Source organism: Asterias amurensis, chromosome 18 (genome assembly GCF_032118995.1).
Source record: "Asterias amurensis chromosome 18, ASM3211899v1".
In the NCBI taxonomy this organism is placed as follows: Eukaryota; Metazoa; Echinodermata; class Asteroidea; order Forcipulatida; family Asteriidae; genus Asterias; species Asterias amurensis.
Window position 1 is genome coordinate 4,611,488 of NC_092665.1, and position 24,940 is coordinate 4,636,427.

At 39.4% G+C, this 24,940-nt stretch overlaps 1 protein-coding gene across 1 annotated transcript; it reads right to left on the bottom strand.

Moving 5' to 3' along the window:
- Positions 1-221: 221 nt before the first annotated feature.
- LOC139950287 (D-glucuronyl C5-epimerase B-like) lies at positions 222-14,559 on the bottom strand. The gene is made up of 5 exons (XM_071948910.1): positions 14,311-14,559; positions 10,829-11,034; positions 8,624-8,763; positions 7,476-7,712; positions 222-6,214 (listed from the first exon to the last, which is right to left on the bottom strand). The coding sequence occupies exons 1-5, from the start codon at positions 14,518-14,520 to the stop codon at positions 5,184-5,186; spliced, it is 1,824 nt and encodes a 607-aa protein (XP_071805011.1). The 5' UTR covers positions 14,521-14,559; the 3' UTR covers positions 222-5,183.
- Between the last annotated feature and the right edge of the window lie 10,381 nt (positions 14,560-24,940).

The window sequence follows — 24,940 nt, forward strand, 5'->3', positions numbered from 1 at the left end:
ATATGGTTGGAAAGATGTTTTAAAAGTAGAATACAATGATCCACACAATTTTGCCTCAAAATTGCGTGGTTTTCCTTTTACTGTGCGAACTAACACGTTCGGCCATTAATTTATGGGAGTTCAAAAATTTGACTCCCATAAATGGCCGACCGTGTTAGTCGACGATGTAAAAGGAAAACCGTGCAATTTCGAGGTATGTTTGTGTGGATCATTGTATTCTACTTTTACAACATCTTTCTACCCCATGTGCATTTTATAAAAAACGGTTACAAACGCTTTTCAAAGACCAACGTGTTCCTTTAAAGAAACACATAAGAAACCGCAAACAAGTTGGAAAAGGCCCCCGTGGCTTCTCCACTCGCGTGTGTGGTCTCCCGTTCCAGTCGCTTGGGACCGCGGCTCTACGAAGGTATCCAACCCACGAAAGGCCTTGAAAAAAGGCTATACATGATGAAGCCACTTCAAGTTAGTCTATTGACTTTTAGTCTATTGACTTTTAGTAAATTATTTACACTATAGAGGAAACGAGCGGGTTTAATAGTGAAAAGGCAGTGAAAATCTAAACAAATGTTAATAAAACAATCTTAGCTGTACTGATTCAATAGAGTACTCCTAATTTACTAGAATAGTTAAATCAAATTAACAATTTATATTAGTACGTAATATCAAGTGTAACAAAATATACCGATTTTAGCATAACAGCAAATTTAGCTATTCAATTATTTTGAGTACTTACCATTAGTGTCCAGTGCCTGTAAGCAGAAAAAGTTTGCTTACCAAAATAAGGTTACCAGCCACACTAACATGTCATGTGTATAAATTGTGACTGGTATCCTGCTCATTTTTACTTAGCACTGGGAACACTCAATGGTCTTGTGGTTAATATATCTCACAGAATGTAAGGGTCAACCTAAGCAACTTTTGATGGATTCGTTTTTCCACGAGACTTTGAAAGTACCGAGACTCAGTACATTTTCACACATTGGGTTAAAACAGTTTTAAATTACCTTTATGGAAGAAAAACATCATTACAACTCATTGGCAGTGTCATGGCCGAGCGGTTAAGAGCAACGGATTCAAGCACTGGTGTTTGATCAGCAGGGTGTGGGTTCGGATCCTGGTCGTGACACTTTCTACATAAAATTGGGGAGATAGTGCTTTCTGCTCTACCGGCTAGGCTTCGAATTGAAGATAACCAAGCCTACATTCGTATGGACTGTGAAAGGGGTAACCCTGTTTCAGCCCTAGGAGTAGGTGGCAATGGCCTCTGGAAAAATAATAATTGTAGCCCACACCTTGAAGTGGCCTTCAGGCCTCGTGTGTCAGGCGACCGTGCATAAAAAAAAAATTGTTTTAAGTTTCACATACATACATACATACACCTACATCAGCTACGTTTCATATAATAAATAAATTAAACCATCTAAAAAGTTGAATGAACCTACTTACAATGTACAACATTCACAATCACACACCAAGTATGGCCAGGGCTCAATTTCATAAAGCTGCTTAGCACACAAATTTGCTAAGCATGAAATCTCTTCTTTGATACAAACAGGATTACCAACCAAGTTTCCATTTGTTAACGTTACTAAGTTGAAGTTTTCTTAACTCCTGAAAATCCTGTGAAAATTTGGTTGGTGATCTGATTTTTGATCGAAGGCAACAAATGTCATGCTAAGCAAATTTGTTGTGCTTAGCAGCTCAATGAAATTGGGCCCTGGAGTCAACAATGGTCAAATCCAGCACTCATAGCTTACAATTTTTTTTTAGTTTGGCTGTGTCCGAGTTAGCGGCTACAGCTCTGGCTACCGCTAGATTTCCACATCATCATGCAAGAGGTATAGGAGGTTTAGCAGTAGTTGTAGCCGCCAATTAGGATACGGCCTAATTACCGCTAGGTGTATTAAGGCCAACTCACACTGCAGCGATAACAAAAATGATCACGACGCTAAGAGAACGCATTCTATTGGTTGAAAGGCTCAACGCAGAATACGCCCACGCTCGTTCAACCAATCGAGGGCGTGCATTGTTAACATTCTCATTTTCGTTCTCAAGGCATGTGTGACCCTGGGGTGGATTTCACAAAGAGTTAGGACTAGTCGTATCTCGAGTTAGGACCAGTTACTCGTCCTAACTTAGGACTATCCATGCAATGTGTATATCTCCTAGGACTAGTCCTACGTTAGGACTAGTCCTAACTCTTTGTGAAATCGACCCCAGGCCTTTATAATATGTACTTGGTAAGGGTGATTATGTACAACTAAATGCAACACAGTACAAAAGTTATAATATACAAAATGTACATATTATAATCTGAGACATGTATGCTGTACATGGCTACACCCACTATATACATCTCTTATGCTTGACTGTATCATACAGTCAACCTGCAGTATAATACAGTATAAACCTGCGTAAAGCCGTATGGGACGTAACGCTGTTGGTTTCATGTGTTTTGAAATGAGGGAATAAAAGGGTAGCGACGAGTTCTTTAACGGACGTTTAAAACCGTGTGATAAAGGCCCAAGCCCAATGAATTGCGCATTCCGCCTGATAATATTGGCGTACACGCGCGCCTGACACGCAGAAGATAGCCGGTTATAAACAGCTCCAGCTGGTCATGCTCAACAGTTTAAACACCCCCACTCGACACGCTCTCCACCAATAGGAGTAGCAAAACTGTCGGTAGTATTTATGAATGCATGTTAAAGAAACCAGTGCTTTTATCAAAACGAGAAGGGGCTCACCCCTGGGGTTCCTGGCTGTGGCTGCTGTATGCACCGTAGCACCTTGTAAACCCTGCTACAATTGGTTCTCAGAATTCATCACTTCAGTAACATATATTTCTGAAAGTTTGTATATACTCAGCGCCTCGAGTACCTTGTTGGTAGAAAAGTGGACTATATAAGACTTTGATATTATTATTAATATGATTAAACTCAACTTATTGCGCGAGTAGATGCAGGGTGTCACGGCCGAGTGGTTAAGAGCATCAAATTCAAGTTCTGGTGGTTAAGTCGGCGAAGTGTGGGTTCGAATCCCGGTCATGACACTTGTGTCTGTGAACAAGATACTTAACTATAATTGCTTCTCTTCACCCAGGGATATAAATGGGTATCTGTGAGGATAGAGGTTGATATTGTGTTTAAAAAAGCCTTTGGAGCGCGATGGCTGCTCAGGTTTTATACTCCCCAGGGAGCTGAGAAAGAGTAAAGGATGTTATATTGTTATTGTAGGGGCCTAAAGGTCAGTCATTTGTCACAGCAGAAAGAGTTTTTTATTCCCATTTGCATTCATGACCTACCAATTATTAATAGATGTCTTGCAGATTTCTCTTTGTCCAAAATCAAGGAGGTAGGAGGATTTCGAGTTCAAACACAAAAACAGAAAGGCCAAAGGGAAGGAAGTTATTATAAACTAAACCGATTTCTCAGTGTAAATCACTTCATCTCATGTTAACAAGGTTACATTTTCAACCGCACAATAATGGTTACATTATTTGCAGGGGTTAAGACTTTGTCCTTGTAAAGGCCAGGCAGTGTTTCCTTTTCAGCAAAGGGTACCTCTATTTAGGAAGGAAGTATCAATGTGTACAGGAACGTTTTAAAGACACTGGACACTATTGGTTATTGTCAAAGACCAGTGTTCTCACTTTGTGTGTATCTCAACATATGCATAAAATAACAAACCTGTGAAATTTTGAGCTCAATTGGTCGTCGAAGTTGCGAGAGAATAATGAAAGAAAAAAACATCCTTTTCACAGAAAATGTGTGCTTTCAGATGCTTTATTTCAAGACCTCAAAATCTGATTCTTAGGTCTCGAAATCAAATTTGTGGAAAATTACTTCTTTCTTGAAAACTATGTTACTTCAGAGGGAGCCGATTCTCATGTTTTATACTATAAACAGCTCTCCATTGCTTGTTACCAAGTAAGTTTTTATTCTAACAATTATTTTGAGTAATTACCAATAGTGTCTAGTGCCTTTAAAAGACCACAAGGTAATGAATAAAGCCCAATTTCATACAGCTGCTTAAGCAGATCTCTGCTAAGCAAAAATAAGCAGGATACCAGTTACAAATTCTACATGTGCAATGGTATTTTAGCAGGTAACCTTTTTCTGGTAAGCATAATTTTGGGCCCAATTTCATAAAACTGTTAAGTAGAAAGTACTGTATGACAAATTTCTTTGCTAAGCAAACATTGAGTTGGGCACAAGTCATCCAGTGCACACTTACTTGATTTTGGCTGGTCACATGTTTCTGCTAAGCAAGACAGTTATGTGCTTAGCCAGGTTTTTTGCTTACAGGCCTTGTGAAATTGGGCCATGGGCCATAAAGGTTTATGACCAGGGGCCAATTTCATAGAGCTGCTTTTAAAAGTAAAAAAAGCTACTGGCAAAATGTCATGCCATATACATTGCTTGTGACTGGTATTTAGCTGTTGTTTACTTAGCATACATGTAACAACCAAGTTGAGTCTTGACCGGTACTCTGGTTTTACCAAGCAAGGATGTTTCTGCTTAAGCAATTTTTTTTGCTTAAGCAGCTATATGAAATTGGGACGAGGGACATGGAGGCAATATGACCAGAGGCATAAAGGCAATAACCAGGGGCTTAGAGGCAATGACCAGGGGCTAAGAGGCAATGACCGGGGATCGATTTCACAAAGAGTTAGGACTCGTCTTATCTTAGGTTAGGACGAGTAACTTGAATTAATCTTAAGGTCTGCATGCTACAGTGCAGGGTTGGGACTCATCCTAAGTCCTTTAGAAGATTAATCTTAAGTTAGGAAGAGTTTTGTTAAACCGGCTGGCAGGGGGCTTTAAGGTAATAACCAGGGACATGGAGGCAAATGAACAGGGGCATTTGCCTGTGTTCCCTCATTGAAGTATCAGCAGCTCATTTCACCAAATGCTAGGATCAATCCTATTTCGAGTTAGGATAAACCCGACCTAAGTTAGGATGGGTTCAATGCGTCCTAACGTCTTCGATAGGGAACTTAACTCGTCCCAAGTCCTGAGATAAATCCTAAGTTAGAATGAGTTAGGTGAAATTGACGGCAGGTCCCTTATACACAAATAAATTCATATCATGAATATACTTGTACACTTTTGCATTTACATATATTTGTACAACAAGTGATTGTTACAATTGATCGTTCAGACAACATCAAGGTGAGTTCAATTGTGTTTAGCACGAATCCCTTTGGTGTAACCTAACCATCGTTGTAGCGTTGTTTTGAATACTGGATCTGGATCTATGGAGGCTAACAATTGTAACTGAGCAATATGCGTCGCATGATAATCCCATCTCGCCAGGTTTGGAGCTTTTCCTAACGTTACATGACGTAGATCATAAATAGTACCAGTTCCACCGTCAAATAACAACAGGAATTTTTTTAATGATCTTATACCATCTTCATAAAGTTGAAGAGCATCTCGTCCTTCTTCAGGAGATGCTATCGTGATCAAATCATACAAACCAATTAGACTGTAGATGAAGCCATTTAAGACGTAGGAGCTTGGAGTGGTTGGGTACTCTTCATACCACGTGTATTGATCAAAGAGGATAGCCTTGACACCCCCTTCCGACGACGGTATTTGGTAGAGTTTTGTTGCCTTGACGCAGGCATCCAAGTACTTCCTATCTTTGGTTCTGACATACGCCCTGACGAGAGTCGAGATGGCTTGACCTTGCGCCATTGCCGAGTACCAACCAGGAGATAACACTTGAAACCCTGGAGCGAGTAACCGGTCCACCATCACCGGCCAACCTCCGTTACTATCTTGGTTCTTTAACAACCAATTAGCCGCATCGAAGAACTGCGCCATATGGCTGGATGACGATAGAGTGATATTATCAATCCGTCCGTAGCCATGCACCGTAAACTTGTTCACTCGGGACAAACCAATTTGAATATTGGTGACATATCTCTTATTAGTTTGTCCGAGACCCTTTTGGAAGTCAACCACTAAGTCTCTTGTGACTCTACGCCACTGACTGCACTCTCCGATACCATAAAATATATGGCTGCCTTTGTGGCTGACTTTATCATCCATAGCAACATAGTGAATGCTATGCGGTTTATCTTTATCATCTTGTACTGTGACGGTAATTGTGGAGTTACTCATCAGCAATATATCAAATGAGACAACAAATGTCCGTCGGTTGTTGAGAGGTAGAGTAGCTCCTTGGCCTGGGGATAAAGAATCTGCGATTGGAGACAATAAATAAAATAAAAAAGTTGTAAAACAGATCACAATATTACAAATAAGTCATAGGCCCTTTACGAAACCACGGCTTCAGGCTAGCTTGGCCCCGTGATTTTTTTGACAATTTGTGTACATGCTCAGGGCTTCAGATGAGAGAATGGAGCATGATGCCGGAGCCATGGTTTCGTGAAGGGCCATAATGTCTTCAACTCAAAACAAGCCCACTTCACTCAGGTGAAAATCTGCATCTACTACTAAAGCCACGCCCAATGCTAAAACTTTAACTATGTGGTCGATTTGCTCTGTTTATGAAATGACAGTTCTACTTTTACTTGTCAAATTGAAAAAATTATGGTCTCAAGTTAGTAACAGCGCCCTCTGGTGAAATATTATAATTAGTTTAATTTTTTAGACGGTATGAGTAAACTGAATTGAGCCTTCACTCGGCCCCAGCGCCTTGCCTTAACTAAAGGCGCTGGGATGGGCAAACATATCAAGCACTCTCATTGGTTAAGGCGCAGTGCCTTAACCAATGAGCGTGCTTGATATGGAATACGCGTGCACAAGAACCTGGGCAAGCATGACCAGTCCATCCCAGCGGTCCTGGATAGAGGTAGACCTGGACTCTGGAGCCGAGCGAAAATTGAGCCTTGAAACTCATCAGAACCTGAAAATCAAAGATGACACCTGAACAATGGTGCCACGACGATGTCATCAAAGTGTAATTTTAAACATAGTACCATAAATATGCGCAAATTTGTTCACAGAGCTCGGAAAGTACTCAGGAGGGTATACATTGACACACATCGATGTATAATGGATAAAACCAAACTTAATATTTGTTATACCTGATGCAAATTTCCATCTATAAAAGGCACCGGACATGTTTGATAATTGTCAAAAACCAGTTTTCTTACTTGGTGTATCCCGACAATGCATAAAATAACAAACCAGTGAAAATTTGGACTCAATTGATCATCGAAGTTGCAAGAGAATAATTAATGAAAGAAAAAACACCCTCGTTGCAAAAATTTATGTGCTATCAGATGCATAATAAAAGACTTTTAAGTTGAAGTCTTTTAGTATTTGAGTGAGAAATTACCTCTTTTTCAAAAACTACGTTACTTCAGAGGGAGCCATTTCTCACTATGTTTTATACTATCAACAGCTCTCCATTGCTCCTTAACAAGTAAGTTTTTATGCTAACAGTTTTGAGTGTAATTACCAACAAGTGAACAGTGCCTGAATGTAATGGGTTACCTGTAGTTTGGAATTCAATGACGTTAGAGCCAGTTGTTTCATCTCGTACCGCAGATATTCGACTCATTTGATCAGCGAGACTCCACTTCTCAAGATCTTCATTCTCGGCGTCTTCATAGATCTTCACTCGTGGCTCTCGGTGGGTTAAATTCTTGCTGTAGTGACTCAACCCAAACTGGCAAACTTGAATAGCGTAGAAGTAACCTTGGGCATCCCATTGAATAGAAACAGGAACACCTGTACAGGAAAATATACCAAAAAGTTTGTTCAAACCGCAATGCCCCCCAAAATTAAAAATAAGATTAAGGTGTCAGTGTATAAGCCGCTCGGCTCGTGCGGTCCTTTGTGGCCATGTGCCGTGACTGGTGGTCGGCACATCAGTCATTGTACGTCCGAAAAAGTGCGAGTTGCGTTGTAAATAAAGTCGAACAAAATAAAAATAACACCATAGATCGTTGTAATGGGCAATTAAGATGGTCAGCAGCAAGTAAACTTATTTTCTTTATTCTTGGTATCATTAATGTGATACATGTAACTGATCAACTTGTACATTGTAGCTACTAGGCACCGGTCGGTCCTGACCAGCCCCAGCTTTATACGACCGGGGATCGAATAAAATTTAACAAACTCCGAGTCGATCGTAAGAGTCGATCAAAGTCTGCTCTAAAAAGCATGCACCTATCCGCACACGCATTTGCTATGGCAGCCGGTACCAAGAAGTAAGCCATTTTGCAATGACACCTAGAGTGTGATTTTTCTCTGTGTCGCAAGGCAACCCGACAATATTTATTTTGCAGCTATCTCGTACCTCGTACTCACTATCGTGCCTTGCGGTCGACCCCACTATATCGTGAGACATCACAGATTATATCAAGTTGCTTTTTGACAAAAAATATTCCTTTTATCCATGCATGGATACCAGGGAAATAAGGCATGAGAGGGTTAACTAAAATGGTCAACAAAATTACATTCTGTAATAACAATCTCTAAATGAGTTGGGGTGGTTCTGAAAAGAACCGTTGGATTAACTCCAACTCATTTAGAGATTGTTATTACATGGTGTTACCGCAAACTCTTCTATATCTTATTTCCACCATGCAACGTTTCAAATCCTACTTAAAATTACATTCAAACATTTAAAAACCTACCATGCACGCCACTGATCATCTTAACTCTGTCTCGAGGTTCGACATTGTAATGATCAAAGGACATAAATTCACCCGTTGGTTTATATGGTGCCTGCTGGTATACATGTGCAACACTGTGCTGCCATTCAAAACGATCATATCTGCAAACAATCAAGCAATAAATCATCTAGTCATTAATCTTGAAGTAATAATAATTATAATAATAATAATAATAATAATAATAATAATAATAATAATAATAATAATAATAATAATAATAATAATAATAATAATAATAATAATAATAATAATAATAATAATAATAATAATAATAATAATAATAATAATAATAATAATAATAATAATAATAATAATAATAATAATAATAATAATAATAATAATAATAATAATAATAATAATAATAATAATAATAATAATAATAATAATAATAATAATAATAATAATAATAATAATAATAATAATAATAATAATAATAATAATAATAATAATAATAATAATAATAATAATAATAATAATAATAATAATAATAATAATAATAATAATAATAATAATAATAATAATAATAATAATAATAATAATAATAATAATAATAAAAGCAACAATTTATTTAGCGCTAAATCCATATAAAAAACAATGCTCCGTGGAGCATACAGAGTAACATTTAAAAAATTCCTTTAAACCTTTGGTGTGCAGATTAATTTTTTGAAAAAGCAAAGAAAGAACATGTTCAACCGTGTTTTTCTCAAAATTTTTCAGTTGCACCCCCTGTTGAACATTACACCAAACGAAAGTTCAACAATCGCTCTAAACAATCGAATGAGGGGGGTATATTTGGGGGTCGTAGTTTTTCAGATATGACTGTATATAAAAGTTAAATTTTGCGTGTTTCTGGTGGTCCCTAGCGGCCGCCTTGTGCACCACAACCAAAGAATTTAAGTCATTATCAGAATTAACAAGAAAGGTGGACAAATAAGTGAATTTTTTAAACGTTTTTTGTTGAAAGATTACGAAATTTTTCATGATATCAAACGAAAAATATCTTTAAATCTTTTAACTGAGTGACACTGTCTAAAACTAATATCAATCCACCCATACGACCACAAACGAACAGCGCCCTCCAGCAGCAATGCCCCCCCACCTCCAAAAAAAAAAAACAAAAAAAAAAACCCAAAACCCAGCACCCTCTAGCGGTCGTTGCGCACACTATAAAGCACGTATTTACTGGGGGAAAAAAATATTTGAATATCCGGTTAGTTTCGGATAGTTGGCCAGTCGATTAACGGAATACCAAATTTTACTGTTCGCCCAGCACTATTAGCTATGGTGACATTGGTGCATTGGGTGAATCAAGTTTAACTGCTAAAACAACATCAATACAGCACCATCACTGTTTACACACAGTAGTAGGTCTGGGCGAATTATTTGAATATCCGGTTAATGGCGAATAGGTTTTCCTAACCGTAACCGCGAATGCCTTTTTTTTCTTAACCGGATATCCGCATAGGGCGCGAATACCTATTTATAAACCGGATAGTTCTGTAATTACAACCAAGTAACCGGATATTCTTTTAATATCCCCGAATATCCGCGGACGTCGGGCGACAACTGATAGGAATGTTTTTTCTGAATCCTTATGAAACTTCTATTAAGACAGCATAAAACAGCATTAATTAAGTATTTAACTATGCTCACCTCCGTGAAGAGTTAAACAATGACATTTCTGACGTAATTTGTTCAAAGATTACGAAAGTTTCCCTTCACATAGAGTCAATCACGATCAAAAGAAAACGCAAATCGCCATCTTTAAATTAGATCCAGTTATTTTTATGAACGAACCGAGTGACACTGTCTAAAACTAATATCAATCCGCCCATACAATCTCATTCACAAACGAACAGCGCCCTCTAGCGGCAAAAAAATAAATATATATATATATTTTTTAATAGCGCCCTCTAGCGGCGAAAAAAACTATTCAAATATCCGGTTAATTTCGGATAGTTGGCCAGCGGTATCCGAATATCAAAATTTCACTATTCGCACAAATATGCTTACCAGAATAAGGTTACCAGCTAAATTGCCATTTTACATGTACAAATTGTAACTGATGTCCTTCTTAGTTTTGCTAAGAATATGAAGCAATATTTTCCGCTTTTAAGCAGCTCTATGAAATTGGGCCCGGGTACATGTACAAAGCTTTATACTAACCCATCATACTCTGCAATCTTGCCATAAACTTCAAAGTACTTTTCCAAGAATGTGAATGGAAGATAGACTTCTGTTCCTTCTCGTCGTCCATGTATCGTATAGTCACCATTGATTAGACACTCAATCTCTTGGTACCTTATTCCCGATGTATGTAAATCCACTTTAGCGAGATTGTTAGCAACCTGATGCTGTTTCTCTTCATTTGTCTAGGAATCAAATAAAAAGTATGAGCAATTTTGTTCAAATAAGTCATGCCAACAAAAACGTTTCCACAATAATTTACCAAAAGACCCTAACTGAATCTCACCAAAGTAATATGCCTGTATTTTTTGTTTTCAGAGAACTCGAGTTACAACAAGTACTGAGTAAAGTGCTGTTGTTACACACATCAATGTATATGGGGAAAACCCAAAACTAATATTCTTTATCCCGATGCAAGTTAACATCTCTTAAAACTAACACCTAATACAAAGTTTATCACACTATACATGACTAATAATAATTATGTAAAGACATTTTGTTAAGCGCCTAAAAGCCTCTAAGCACATAAAGAGAACAGTAACATTTAGGCCTACAATGAATCAAAGATAACAAGTTAAGCAGATTACAAATAAGCCCCTAAAACAAACAAGTTTTTAACAGAGACCAACAGTGTGTTTACACTTGATCCAGCAAGGTGAATCAGAACCAGCGAGGTGAATCAAGCCGTTATCAGGCTAAGTCCCTGTCGCGTTACACTTGAGTCTGATCTGGCATTGATGCACCTTTCACAGTGATTGTCGAAAGGAAGTTCAACACTGCTTGTGTCAAAGGTCAACTGAAGAAGCTTATTATTACCACCGTGCCAAAAAAATGAATGGAAAAAAAACAGAAGGAAAAAAATCAAAGCGTGGTTCGGTCACGTTTGTTGCAGAGCAATGGGCCTGCAAGGGGATGCAAAAGCCAGGTATACCATTAAAATCGTGTGGTCCTCTTTGAGTGCACACAAATGCTGTTATGACATGTTGGAACCAGCGCAAAGGGATGCTTGCATTGCATAACCATGGAGGTATGGCATAACCAACACTTGCATATCCATGCTCTGGTGAACCGGTTGCTTACTAACTAGTTTTTTGCATTGTTTTGTTTTCAAATCGCCCCCGCTGTCTGTTTGACAGGAAGTCGGTACATGTAGGTCAATTTGCTGAGTCTGATCCAGCGTTGCGTTTACACTTGGTTGTTGATTCACCTCGGTGGATCAGACTCACCTTTGATTCAGCAGTAAGGGTGGATCAAAAGGGTGAGTCTGATCCTGATCCACCACGTTTACACTAGCGTTGATTCACCTTTGATTCACCTTCGATTCACCTTGGTGGATCTGATTCACCTTGCCGGATCAAGTGTAAACGCGGTGCAAAAGACACTGGACACTATTGGTAATTGTCAAAGACCAGTCTTCTCAATCGGTGTACAACAAAAGCATAAAATATCAACCTGTGACAATTTGAGCTGAACATTACATGTATACAACACACAGGGACCAATATAACACACAGGGACTAATATATGTTTATGTCCCATACAAAATTCAGAGACTCAAACCAACACTCTGCTCATCAGTAACACCATGTAGCTTGAACCTAGTGTGCATGACCGCTTGGGTTCAAGAGGCCAACAGTACACGTGTTCAAACTTCAATTAGTACTCAAATGTACAAAGCTGGCTTGAAATTATACAATCGCAAAAGGGGGCATTGGGCTCTATGGCCCTGCAGCCGATTTCACGAAACGCTAGGATTAATCCTAACTCGAGTTAGGGCCAGTAACCCGTCCTAACTTAGGATGGGTTCAATGCGTCCTACGTATTTGGATACGGAACTGAACCCGTCCTAAGTCCTAAGATTGATCCTAAGTTAAGGAAGAGTTTGGTGAAATCGACGGCCGGTCTTGGCCATCCAATGAGCCCTCTGCAAAATGAAAATGGCACTGCCTTACCAAAAAAAGAAACAAATAAAAAACATTCAAATATTATAAACAGTACAGGTAAATAAACAGCACAAATGTGACCCGCTCTGTGAAAATGAGTCAGATGTAGGCAATGGGAATCTTTAGACTATCTGCTAATCACCAAGAGAGGGCGCTCTCCACCAGGTAATGTCAACAACTTAGGAATAGGAGAAGCATGAGTGATGACGGCAAATACCTTGTGTTTTGCGTGTTTTTGACTTTGTATTTAGATTTAGCCAAACTCTATTTTGTTTCTCATAACACAATGCCAGCATAAACCAAACTGTTCTGGAACAGGACGTACTGGACACGAGTTCCCCTATGAAAGCAAGCGGTGTGCATGAGGTTTTGGGAGTGTTTCTTCTAGGGTAATAAGCACAAATTCCAAAATGCTGACCTACCAAAAAATGAGAAGAAATTTGAAGTTTAGTTGTATGACAATGTATCTGATTTAATTTTCAAGAGGCTGAGAGACTTCTAAATATTTTTTTAGTATTTTTGAATGTTTAGCATTTACCATTGTTTGCTATAGGAGTTGTGCACCCTTGCCTGGTAGGTCTGCTGCCCTCTAGTGGCAGAGCTTTCAAAAAGTCTCCCATTGCAGGAATCGAGTTATATGCATGGCTGGAAAGAACACATCAGCAGCAGTAATATGGTGTGTGTCTAAGCTTAGACGTGTATCACATTGCCGAGTTACTCCGGTTTTAAATTAACCACTACACCATTTTTTTTTTTAAAACGAATTCCAAGTTCCAAGTAAAATGATATTTTAAACTACCATTGTGTGCTAAAGAATACAAATTAGCCATAAGTATGATCACAAAATTGTTGTATTCATAGCTTTATTGCCTCAAAGTAAGTGTTCTAAAGGTTAACCATGCATTTTTTTTTTTTTTTTTTTCTTAACATTTTCCACATAAAACTGTCCATAATTTAATATTGCATTCGGTGACATGCGACTCATTTTCACAGAGTGGGTCACAAATTGTTCAAGCATCTTTTGGTCAAATTTAAACGGTTTTTAGTCCAACATGTCCAAGGGCAAGTCGGTTTAAGGGAACCTCTGTGAGGAAAAAACGTTTGTACAGCAACATTGTTAAGGGGCACCAAGGCAATGTCATGAAGAACATAGACCTTATCGCAAATACCAACTGACCAATGCGCAAGCGCAGACTGTTGACTGAGGTGCATTGTGGGATAGATATGGATCAAATTTGGATATCACCTAGACCACAATGCACCTAATTCCAAGCTTTACGCGCGCGCCCCAGTATTTGCGAAAAGGTCTATTAGACTATCTTGTCTTTGGACTAAACCGTCAGATGCCTGTGGGTCAGGAATGAAACATGCCTTTAGTTGTTCATTCCAGTTCTTTCCTGCACTTCACGCAAAATTTAATCACACCTCAAATGGCTTTTTTTTTTTAAATGAAGTAACGCCAAAGCTCTTTTTTGTTAACTGGGATGATGAGTTTTGATTGAAACATGATTTACTTACTTGATGATATCTTAGGTTATGACCAAGGCTCGGTCGTTGTAAATATTCACTCTCAACCTCTTGACTTCGTTGCTCAGTCTTACTCCTTGTGATCGTCCCACCGTCTCCTCTACCGATACATACCAAGTGATAGGTCAAGAAGTTGGAGAGCACCAGGAGCAAGGTGACAACTGGGAGGCGAGAAAACAGTCGTGGGTTCACTAACCTCATATCAACAGAGATTGATACCTGGTTGTGAGAGGAACACTTGCTCACTGCAATGGTAGACAAATAATAATGATAATAATAGTAAAACAATAATATTGAACAGCCAGGGTTGAAAACAGTCGTGGATTCACTAACCTCATATCAACAGAGATTGATACCTGGTTGTGAGAGGAACACTTGCTCACTGCAATGGTAGACAAATAATAATGATAATAATAGTAAAACAATAATATTGAACAGCCAGGGTTGAAAACAGTCGTGGATTCACTAACCTCATATCAACAGAGATTGATACCTGGTTGTGAGAGGCACACTTGCTCACTGCAACAGACCTAATCGCAAATACTTGGTACGCGCACAATAGACGTGGAATGAGGTACATGCTGGTCTAGCTAGCTATCAAATTTGATCACTAGCTAGACCAGCATGCACCTCATTCGACAGTTTGCGCTTGCGCAATGGTATTTGGAAAAGGTCTATGGTAAACAAATAGTAAAATACTAATAATATTGAACAGCCAGGGTTGCCTGGAGGTCAGGAAGAGGAGGGTATCGACGAAACGAATGGTGTAGAGTTGACGGAGGAGGAGGCACAGATTAAGGACAGGCTTCTAGAGGTGATGGAAGCAGCGAGAGCATCCCAGCATTGCGTCGGGTCCTAAGGAAAAGGCTGGCAGAAATGTCAGTCGTGGTAAGTAAAGTCCTTGGGTCGGTAGAGCAATCTATCGGAAACTAACCGCCTTATTTTTGCAGGGGCAGTGGTAAGAGGGGAAAAGTTAGGTACATGTATGAAGGCATCACAATCAAACAAGAAAACAGTAGGTGCCTATGCCATTGTTGAAACGTCGGTTGGAGGATCGAATAAAAGACTCGGAAAAGATTTCAGTAGAACAGAACAAAGTAATAAGTGCTTAATAAAAGGTTCAGACAAGAGGAACGCAATCATGACAAAGTACAACGTCAAAGTAAAGGGGATATGTGTGGTAATAGAGGATATAAAGCAAAGGGTTATGGCTAAGGCTGCAAAAGTGAAAAAAGTATGACAGGGTTAGGCAATTTCATTTGTCTTCGCAACAATCGCCGAAATTTAGATAGCGCTTTCTAAGTTGACCGATCTTCGTAAGGAGGTGGAGAATAACTTGTGAACATTCCAAATTTATTACCAACACTTACAAAGACACGGCGAATGTTGCCAAGTTAGAGCGGTTGTCAAATATTACCAGCATATTCACCACAGTGTACATGGTGTAACGGCAGCATTATTGAGTGCTCTCACACAGGGTACCACAGCGCTTACAAGAAACAGAACAATAATCAAACAAAGGCACCTATCATGGGAAAAAACAGTTTGTCTTTAACAATTTTAAAACCATTAACCAGGAAAGTTTTGCGATGTTTCTTTAGAAACTTCAAGTGACACAGCTGAAAGAATTTGATAAGGGAGACGGTTACAAAGGCTTGGGGCATGCGTGAAATGCACAGTCCCCAGCAACAGAATGCACCGTTAAAGCCATATATACACTTTCGGAACAGAAAAAATCAATAAAAAAATCACAGATTTACAAATAACTTACCCAGGGTTTACAGTAAGGTAATGGTTAAAGACTTCTCTTGAAATATTATTCCATGAAATGATTTACTTTTTGAGAAAACACTAAAACAATTATCAATTCTCGATAATATCGAGAATTACGGATTTATTTTAAACACATGTCATGACACGGCGAAACGTGCGCAAATAAGGAAGGGTTTTCCTGTTATTTTCTCCCGACTCCGATGACCAATGGAGCCTAAATTTTCACAGGTTTGTTATTTTATATAACATTGTTGTGATACACGAAGTGTGGGCCTTTGGACAATACTGTTTACCGAAAGTGTCCAATGGCTTTAAAGGAACACGTTGCCTTGGATCGGACGAGTTGGTCTGTAAAAAGCGTTTGAAACCGTTTGTTATGAAATGTATATGGTTAGAAAGATGTTTTAAAAGTAGAATATAATGATCCACACAAGTATCTCTCAAAATTGCACGGTTTTCTTTTTACGTCGCGAATTATCACGGTCGGCCATTTATTGGAGTCAAAATTTTGACTCCCATAATAAATGGCCGACTGTGTTATTGGACGAGGTAAAAAGAAAACCACGCAATTTCGAGGCAGATTTGTGTAGATCATTGTATTCTACTTTTACATCATCTTTCTAACCATATGCATTTTATAATAAACAGTCACAAAACGCTTTTCAAAGACCAACTCGACCGATCCAAGGCAACGAGTTCCTTTAACTCAGATCATCACACTGGTTGCAAGATGAACATTAGCCCGTTGAAAAAGAAAGAAATATTTCAGAGTGTCACATCCGGATTCCGTTTGCAAAAGTTGCAGGTACATAGATCAATGAAAAATCCACAAATAAAAGGTAATCCAGATGAAAATAACATGCCTGCCTTTGCTGTGTGCTTTCTGCCTCTCTCCCTCTTTTCTTTCCACTTGACCGAGTCTTTTACACCAGTATACTTGTTTTTGTGTTGCGCTGTCATTTAGCTTTCAAGAAATACTCTACTAGGGTCGAAACTTCAGGCCACTACTTTATCTCTTGCACTATAGCGGTGATCACAGTCATGCATAGTCCAATGTTTGTTGAATTGCCTTTGATGAAAGTGAATCATCAGGGGATAAATGTTGAGTTGCGAGTGTGGCTGGAAATGGAGTTTATGCAAACATTTGGGATAACTTTAACACCAGCTCAGGATGTCTGTAGCTACTTATATTGAGGAAGCAATCATCATTGGGTAGGATGGCATTTCCGAGGACCTTGACCCTACAGTATGACATCTATGGTTTTGTAATACAATGGTTTTTAATTTTCCCCTAGTTCATTATGTAGTTGTCTTCCCAGTGTGGCTTCACCTTTGCAGATCAGTACACAAATTTGCAATGGTCTCCCCGGCCTGGTATACATCAAGGAGGCAAGGAAGGCGAATGCCTCCATGCCCCGTGGTGCTCTTGAAATTAATGTTCAAACAGTAGAAATTTACAATTGCCTCATAAATAATAATAATAATTACAACATTTATAGAGCGCTACATACGGAAGTTTCTAAGCGCTATAACCAGATTGACAGAACAGATGGGTTTTAAGTTGAGATTTGAAAGTGTCTAATGAAGGAGCTGCTTGAATGTGGATGGGTAGCTTGTTCCAAAGTGTTGGAGCTATGACTGAAAAGGCCCGATCGCCATAGCGTGTCATGGTGCGGGGTCCCGGGGAAAGCTGGAAATGAGCTATTGAAGAAGAGCGAAGGCGTCGGGTAGCTGATGAAAGTGAAGAAGAACGAAGGGCTATGAGGTCTTGGAGATATACCGGAGCCAAATTATAAAAAGATTTATACACAAGAAGAAGAATTTTTAAGTGGATGCGTTGGTGAATTGGAAGCTAATGAAGAACAGATGATGGGTGTTATGTGTGTTCTGATTTTTTCGTAATGGTGCCCTTTACCGAGGAGAAAATGCCTTGGTACCCTTGCCCTTACAAAAACGAAGCATACACTGTACATGTGGATGTGTCGTGGCCGAGCGGTTAAGAGCACAACATTCAAACTCTGGTGTTTCTGATCAGCAGAGTGTGGGTTCGAATCCCAAGCCTTGACACTTGTGTCCTTCAGCAAGACACTTAATTTTTTCGTCCTTCGGATGGGGCGTAAAGCCGTTGGTCCCAGTGCACTTATCGGAAAGAGAAGGGGTTCGCCCTGGTGTTCCTGGCTGTGGCTGCTGTATGCGCAGTAGCACCTTGTACATTGTAAACCCTTATACGGTGCTAACTAATTGGGTCTCAAAATTCATCACTGCAATAACCTACATTATCTTTCTGAAAGTTTATTATACAGTATACTCAGCGCCTTGAGTACCTTGTTTGGTAGATACATGCGCTATATATAAGACTTTGATTATTATTATTATTACAGGGCTGGTCTCATGCAAAGAGAAAGTGTTACCTTTTTCATCAACGTCAACCGTGAACACTTCAAAAGCAGTTCAAACTGTAAAGTTGGTTTAATAATTCAAGTGAAATTAACATTATGATCTCACTTGTAGGCCTACACATACAATCACTGGCAAAAATTAATGCTGGTATCTGCAACTTAACGTGGGTGCATTCGTTTAGCTTCCCCGGGTCGACCCTGATCTGCCCCCGGTACATTCAAATAAATAGCTTTGACTGCATTCCAGGGGCTCACCCCGATCAGCCCCAAGTGTCCTGCTTGTGGAATGGGTCACTTGGGGCTGGCCCCAGTCACCACGAGAGGGCGAATGATCGTTCATTTAGCTCTTGTCAGGGGCTCACTCGAATGAGTACCGCAGGGTCGACACGGGGAAGCTAATCGAACACACCCACTGCTTTCTTAAGATGATATTGATAATAAAGTTGTACGTACTGTATGTATGTGTCAGCATGGCCATTTAATAGCCACAGTAGCCTATTTGTCGGCCTAGTAATTATTATTACTGGTTTATTGTAAAAAACATGTTTGTCGCAGTCCACAGACTGAATTAAAATACAGATTTACATTTTTTATATCACAAATTTAAAAAGCACAGGGGAATATTTACCACAAGAAACATTACAAATTTAAAAGCGAAAGACAAAATAGACCTTATGCGAACTAAAATTAGACATGTTTTTGATTATACTTATAGCCCACAGGGTTACATTTCCTAGTCACCTCAGACATGTGAGATTTAACAAGGCACTCTGACATGTCTCCTTCCTGTTTGCTTAGTACTGACCAGAACAAAAATAAATGCACAAAGACTAAAGAAGGAAGCGGTATTGCACAATGCATTGTGAGACTATTTTGAAAGTATAAAAACTGACACAGCTCAAATAACTGAACTATGTGGTTGTAATGTAATACCAGTCATGCAAGTACTATAACTGTCTTGTTTTCCTTTTTTTCTTCACACTATACTTTGGCAATTTGGGGCTTTATAAATACAGCTATTATTGTTGTTATTATTATCATTATTGCTAATTATTATTATTATTATAACATAAAGTCATACACGTTGTTAGGCCTGGAATTTCAACTTTGAATATGTTGAAAGGGCAAGGCCATTACATGTACATTTCACAAAGAGCACTGTCAGTCTATGGAAAACTTTTGAAGGGCACCAAGGCCAAGACCAGCATTGCCCAGGGGCAACGGCCTGCGTGTAATTCCATGCCTGCATTGTACACTGCAACATGAATGGAGAGCTATTTGTACTTAAAGGCAGTGGACACTATTGGTAATTACTCAAAATAATTATTGGCATAAAACATTACTTCTTGGTGATGAGTAATGGGGAGAGGTTGATGGTATAAAACATTGTGAGAAACGGCTCCCTCTGAAGTGCCATAGTTTAGAGAACGACATAATTTTCCACAAATTTGATTTCGAGACCTCAGGTTTAGAACTTGAGGTCTCGAAATCAACCATCTAAACGCACACAACTTCGAGTGACAAGGGTGTTTTTTTCTTTCATTATTATCTCGCAAGTTCGATGACCGATTGAGCTCAAATTTGCACAGGTTTGTTTATTTCTGCATATCTTGAGATACACCAACTGTGAAGGCTAGTCTTTGACAATTACCAATAGTGTCCACTGCAGGCCTGTATGCTTCGTTTTTGAAAGGGCAAGGGCACCAAGGCATCTTCTCTTTGGCAAAGGGCACCCTATGAGGAAATTGAAAATTTCTACTGGAGCATTTCAAGGGCACCAAGGCAATGGCAAGGGGCACCGGAGGCAATCGCCTCCGTTGCCTCCGTGAAGTATCAGGCCTGCCACTGTCTTTAATCCTCGAGTCCAGGTAGGTCCCTAACCAACCTCCTCAGTATTCCAGGAATACCCACTACATGTACTACCACAATGAGCTTCTTACAATCAGGCGCTAGAATCATTTAATCATTCCCTGTAGTCTACAACTGAGGTCACGGTCTAATAACACCTCTAAAGTTTTACTAGCATTTAATTAAAGGCAGTGGACACTATTGGTAATTACTAAAAATAATTATTATTATATAACTGACATATATACAGATCCTTGTCATTTGATTGGTGGAACTTACTTCACGTGACATTCACTATTACTCCCATCCGCACCGGCGATCAAAAAGACCTATTCGCCCATGGGGAATAGCATTTCCCATTCAACAGTTAGGATCATCCTTGTTCCCAATGTTTTTGAGCAGTACAGCGTCGCAGCGCCGCTGCTAAAACAATAGAGCACCTGTGCAAAAGGTTGTGATCCGATTTAGTGCAATGTTGCCGCTACGCGGCGCTTTATGATATTTGGTTGTCAGTTATTAATTGTGTGATTTTAAAAATACATCAAATGACAAGGATCTATTATGTCAGTTATATAAAACAAATATTGAGTGGCTCAGAGTGGAATGGGAGGAATATTATCGCTCGGTAAAATTTGGACTTATCCATTTCACTCGGCTTCGCCTCGTGAAATGGATAAGTCCAAATTTTACTGAGTGATTATATTCCTCCCATTCTACTCTGAGCCACTCAATATTTGTTTACCATAAAACTTTATCTGGTAAAGAGATATGGGGAGAGGTTGATAGTATAAAACATTGTGAGAAACCGCTCTCTCTAAAGTGACGTACATGTAGTTTTCGGGAAAGAAGTGATTTTCCACGAATTTGATTCCGAGACCTCAGAATAAGTTTTTGAGGTCTCAAAATCAAGCATTTAAAAGCACACAACTTTGTGTGACAAGGGTGTTTTTTCTGTCACTATTATCTCGCAACTTCGACGACCACTTGTGCTCAAATGCTCACTAGTTTATCATGTTATGCATATGTTGAGATACTCAAAGTGAGAAGACTGGTCTTTGACAATTAGCAATAGCGTCCAGTGTCTTTAAATTAAATTGTTCCGGTTAGTTATCTAATGAAGGAAGGAAACAACATCCTTTCCAGGCCTGATGATCAGCTTTATAGTTCCTGTATAAAATAGCCTACATTGTGTATTTTAAGGGCTGGCCTGGTACTTCACACAGAAGCAATGAAGGCGATTGCCTCCATGCCCCCTGGTTATTGCCTTGGTGCCCTTGAAATATTCCATTATTAGAAATGTACAATTTCCTCTTAGGGTGCTATTTATCAAGAAGAAAATGCCTTGGTGTCCTTTAGGCCTGGGCGAATTATTCGAATATCCGGTTAATGGCGAATAGGTTTTCCTATCCGTAACCACGAATGCCTTTTTTTTCTTAACCGGATATCCGCATAGGGCGCGAATAGATATTTATAAAAACGGACAGTTCTGTAATTACAACCAAGTAACCGGATATTCTTTAATATCCAAATATCCGCGGACGTCGGGCGACAACTGACATGAATGTTTTGTCTGAATCCTAATGAAACTTCTATTAAGACAGCATAAAACAGCATAAATTAAGTATTTTGCTATGCTCACCTCCGTGAAGAGTTAAAACAATGACATTTCTGACGTAATTTGTTCAAAGATTACAAAAGTTTTCCTTCACGTAGAGCCATCCACGATCAAAAGAAAAAGCAAATCGCCATCTTTAAATTAGATCCGGTCATTTTTATGAATGAACCGAGTGACACTGTCTAAAACTAATATCAATCCGCCCAGAAGATCTCATTCACAAATGAACAGCGCCCTCTATCGACAAAAAAAAATAATTTTTAAATATTTTTTTTTTTAAATTTTTTTATAGCGCCCTCTAGCGGCAAAAAAACTATTCGAATATCCGGTTAATTTCAGATAGTTGGCCAGCGGTATCCGAATAACAAAATTTCACTATTCGCCCAGCACTAGTGTCCTTGCCCTTTCAAAAACGAAGCATACAGGCCTGTAAGGCCAAGGTCGAGGGCACCTCTGCATGTATGGCATACATGAGTATGAGTTCATAGGACATGTAGGAGGGACGTGTAACATTCTACTTTGCACATGTAATTAATAGAAGTAAAACTTTTCATCATCATGGGCCATCAAGGCAATGATCAGAGGCATATCCTCGATGCCCTCTGGGCAGGCAGTATCGGATTCATATCAGGCCAGTGTAATGAAGTTTGAAACAGTGTTTCCCGCAATGGTACGGGAGGGTTGTTCTAAAAAAAAAAACCTCGACCCCCACGACCCCCTCGACCATCGACTTTTGTGCGATCTTTTTTTCTGTACACCGAAATTGCCACAGTTCACAACCTCAGCCAATAACGCACACAATTTTGTATGCTGACGTCGACTACCATGCCTCGCACATCACAACAACACAGCGTACGAGACATACCATACACACGTAGTATGCACGAAGCAAACTTCGCGTGATTGGCTGCTGAGATCGGGCCTGTGGCAATTGTGATGTACAAATAAAAAAACGTGGTAGGCCTATTTCCACGTGTATCTCTTGGCCGATCCGAGATTATAATCCCAACTGGAAACCTGCGTGTATTGCCCGAATACAATTACGGCCAACTCATTTTGCGACATGCGAAATCGTGGAATGACATGAATGAAACCACAATTCCGGAGACAAAATTAAGCCGGTAATTTATAACAAAAACTTAGCTACAATATCATCATTCAAATAAAAAAAAAAAATCTTCTGGTTTTGAAACTTCAGTTCAGGAAAAAAAAGAGTTTTCTTTGAAATGAAAGCATATCTCGGGGCAGAGTCACGCACTCGGTCAGAGTCTGACTGCCGAGTGCAGCTAGTTCATCACTCCATCATCACTATCACCTATTCCTTCCTCCATGCTATCACTCAGTGTGAGATGGTGTGAGTGAGTTTGTCAGGGTTGTACACATTTCCTCATTGGCGACATTCGTCCCGTTTGTGGCAATAAGAATTTCGGGATTTGTTAGTGTCGCATTTTTAAGTTCAGTTTAGTTTAAGACTATTCCATCATGCTACTGTATAAATATGCAATAAAGTTAACCATACCTTCATTTGACTGTACGAAATAAGACGCTTCTTCATGTTTTAACATCACATTCTTGAGAATGCCTTACTTCACAGTCACAGCTGCACAATTGGACATCTTTCACAAAACGTGTAGTTCGTGTTAACTGTTCAAAATGTATTTCAAGCTGAGAGAGGTCTCAAAATGACTCAAAACTTAAATATAACGTTCACAGAAATAAAAAAAGCATTGCCATTCCGGAGAACATTTTACCACATATTGCTGGTACTTAAAAAACTAGTACTTAAAACTTGTTCCCATATACACGGCAAAAACAAAAGAAATCTGAAAAAAATAGTTATTGAAATAGAGGGCGCTGTTTGACCTCGAACAGAAATTCCTCAAAGTGGGGGGAGGGGGGGATTGAGCGAGTAGTCTCCGCCCCCAAACCACACACCACACAGTGACAAAAATGGTGCCAATTGTCACTTTCCTTCTTTTTCTCTTTAAATACCTTGTTCAGATACACCCCCGCCCACCCCCAGGGGGGGCCAGTCTCACATTGTTGTGACTGCATGGTGATGCCCAACTCCATTAGAAATTTGTCAGGCACTATTATACAAATATTGACTGCTTCGAGTGCTATGGTTAAAACTATGACTCCCGAGGTGATCCCCGGAGCGTTCTATTTTCCCGAGGCGAAGCCGAGGGAAAATAGAACACTCCGGGGATCACCGAGGGAGTCATATTTTTAACCATTGCACGAGTAAAAGCAGTCAATATTTGTTTTATAACACCCCAAACATTTCTAAATACTGTACTGTTATTATTAAGTTACAGACCTGAATGCTACAATCCACGGACGACGCGAATACAGATTGCAAACACTTTTACTTACTGTGTTGCATGTAGTGTCGCGCAATCCGAAATGGTTACAGACTATTAATTTATCATCCCAGTATACGCAACGGACGTCTGGGTACTGCACGCCATGTGCTAGTCTGTTGGACTAGCGCATGGCAAACCGACGCTCTATCACACGGCCGTCGTCTGGCAAAACTAAGACATGTCATGTGACGCGCTCTAAACCAATGAGCAGGCAGAATACTTGCAAGGGGTGTTATAATATACAAATATTGACTGCTTCGAGTGCTATGGTTAAAACTATGACTCCCGAGGTGATCCCCGGAGCGTTCTATTTTCCCGAGGCGAAGCCGAGGGAAAATAGAACGCTCCGGGGATCACTGAGGGAGTCATAGTTTTTAACCATTGCACGAGTAAAAGCAGTCAATATTTGTTTTATAACACCTCAAACATTTCTAAATACTGTACTATTATTATTAAGTTACAGACCTGAATGCTACAATCCACGGACGACGCGAATACAGATTGCAAACACTTTTACTTACTGTGTTGCATGTAGTGTCGTGCAATCCGAAATGGTTACAGACTATTAATTTATCATCCTCGTACACGCAACGGACGTCTGGGTACTGCACGCCGTGTGC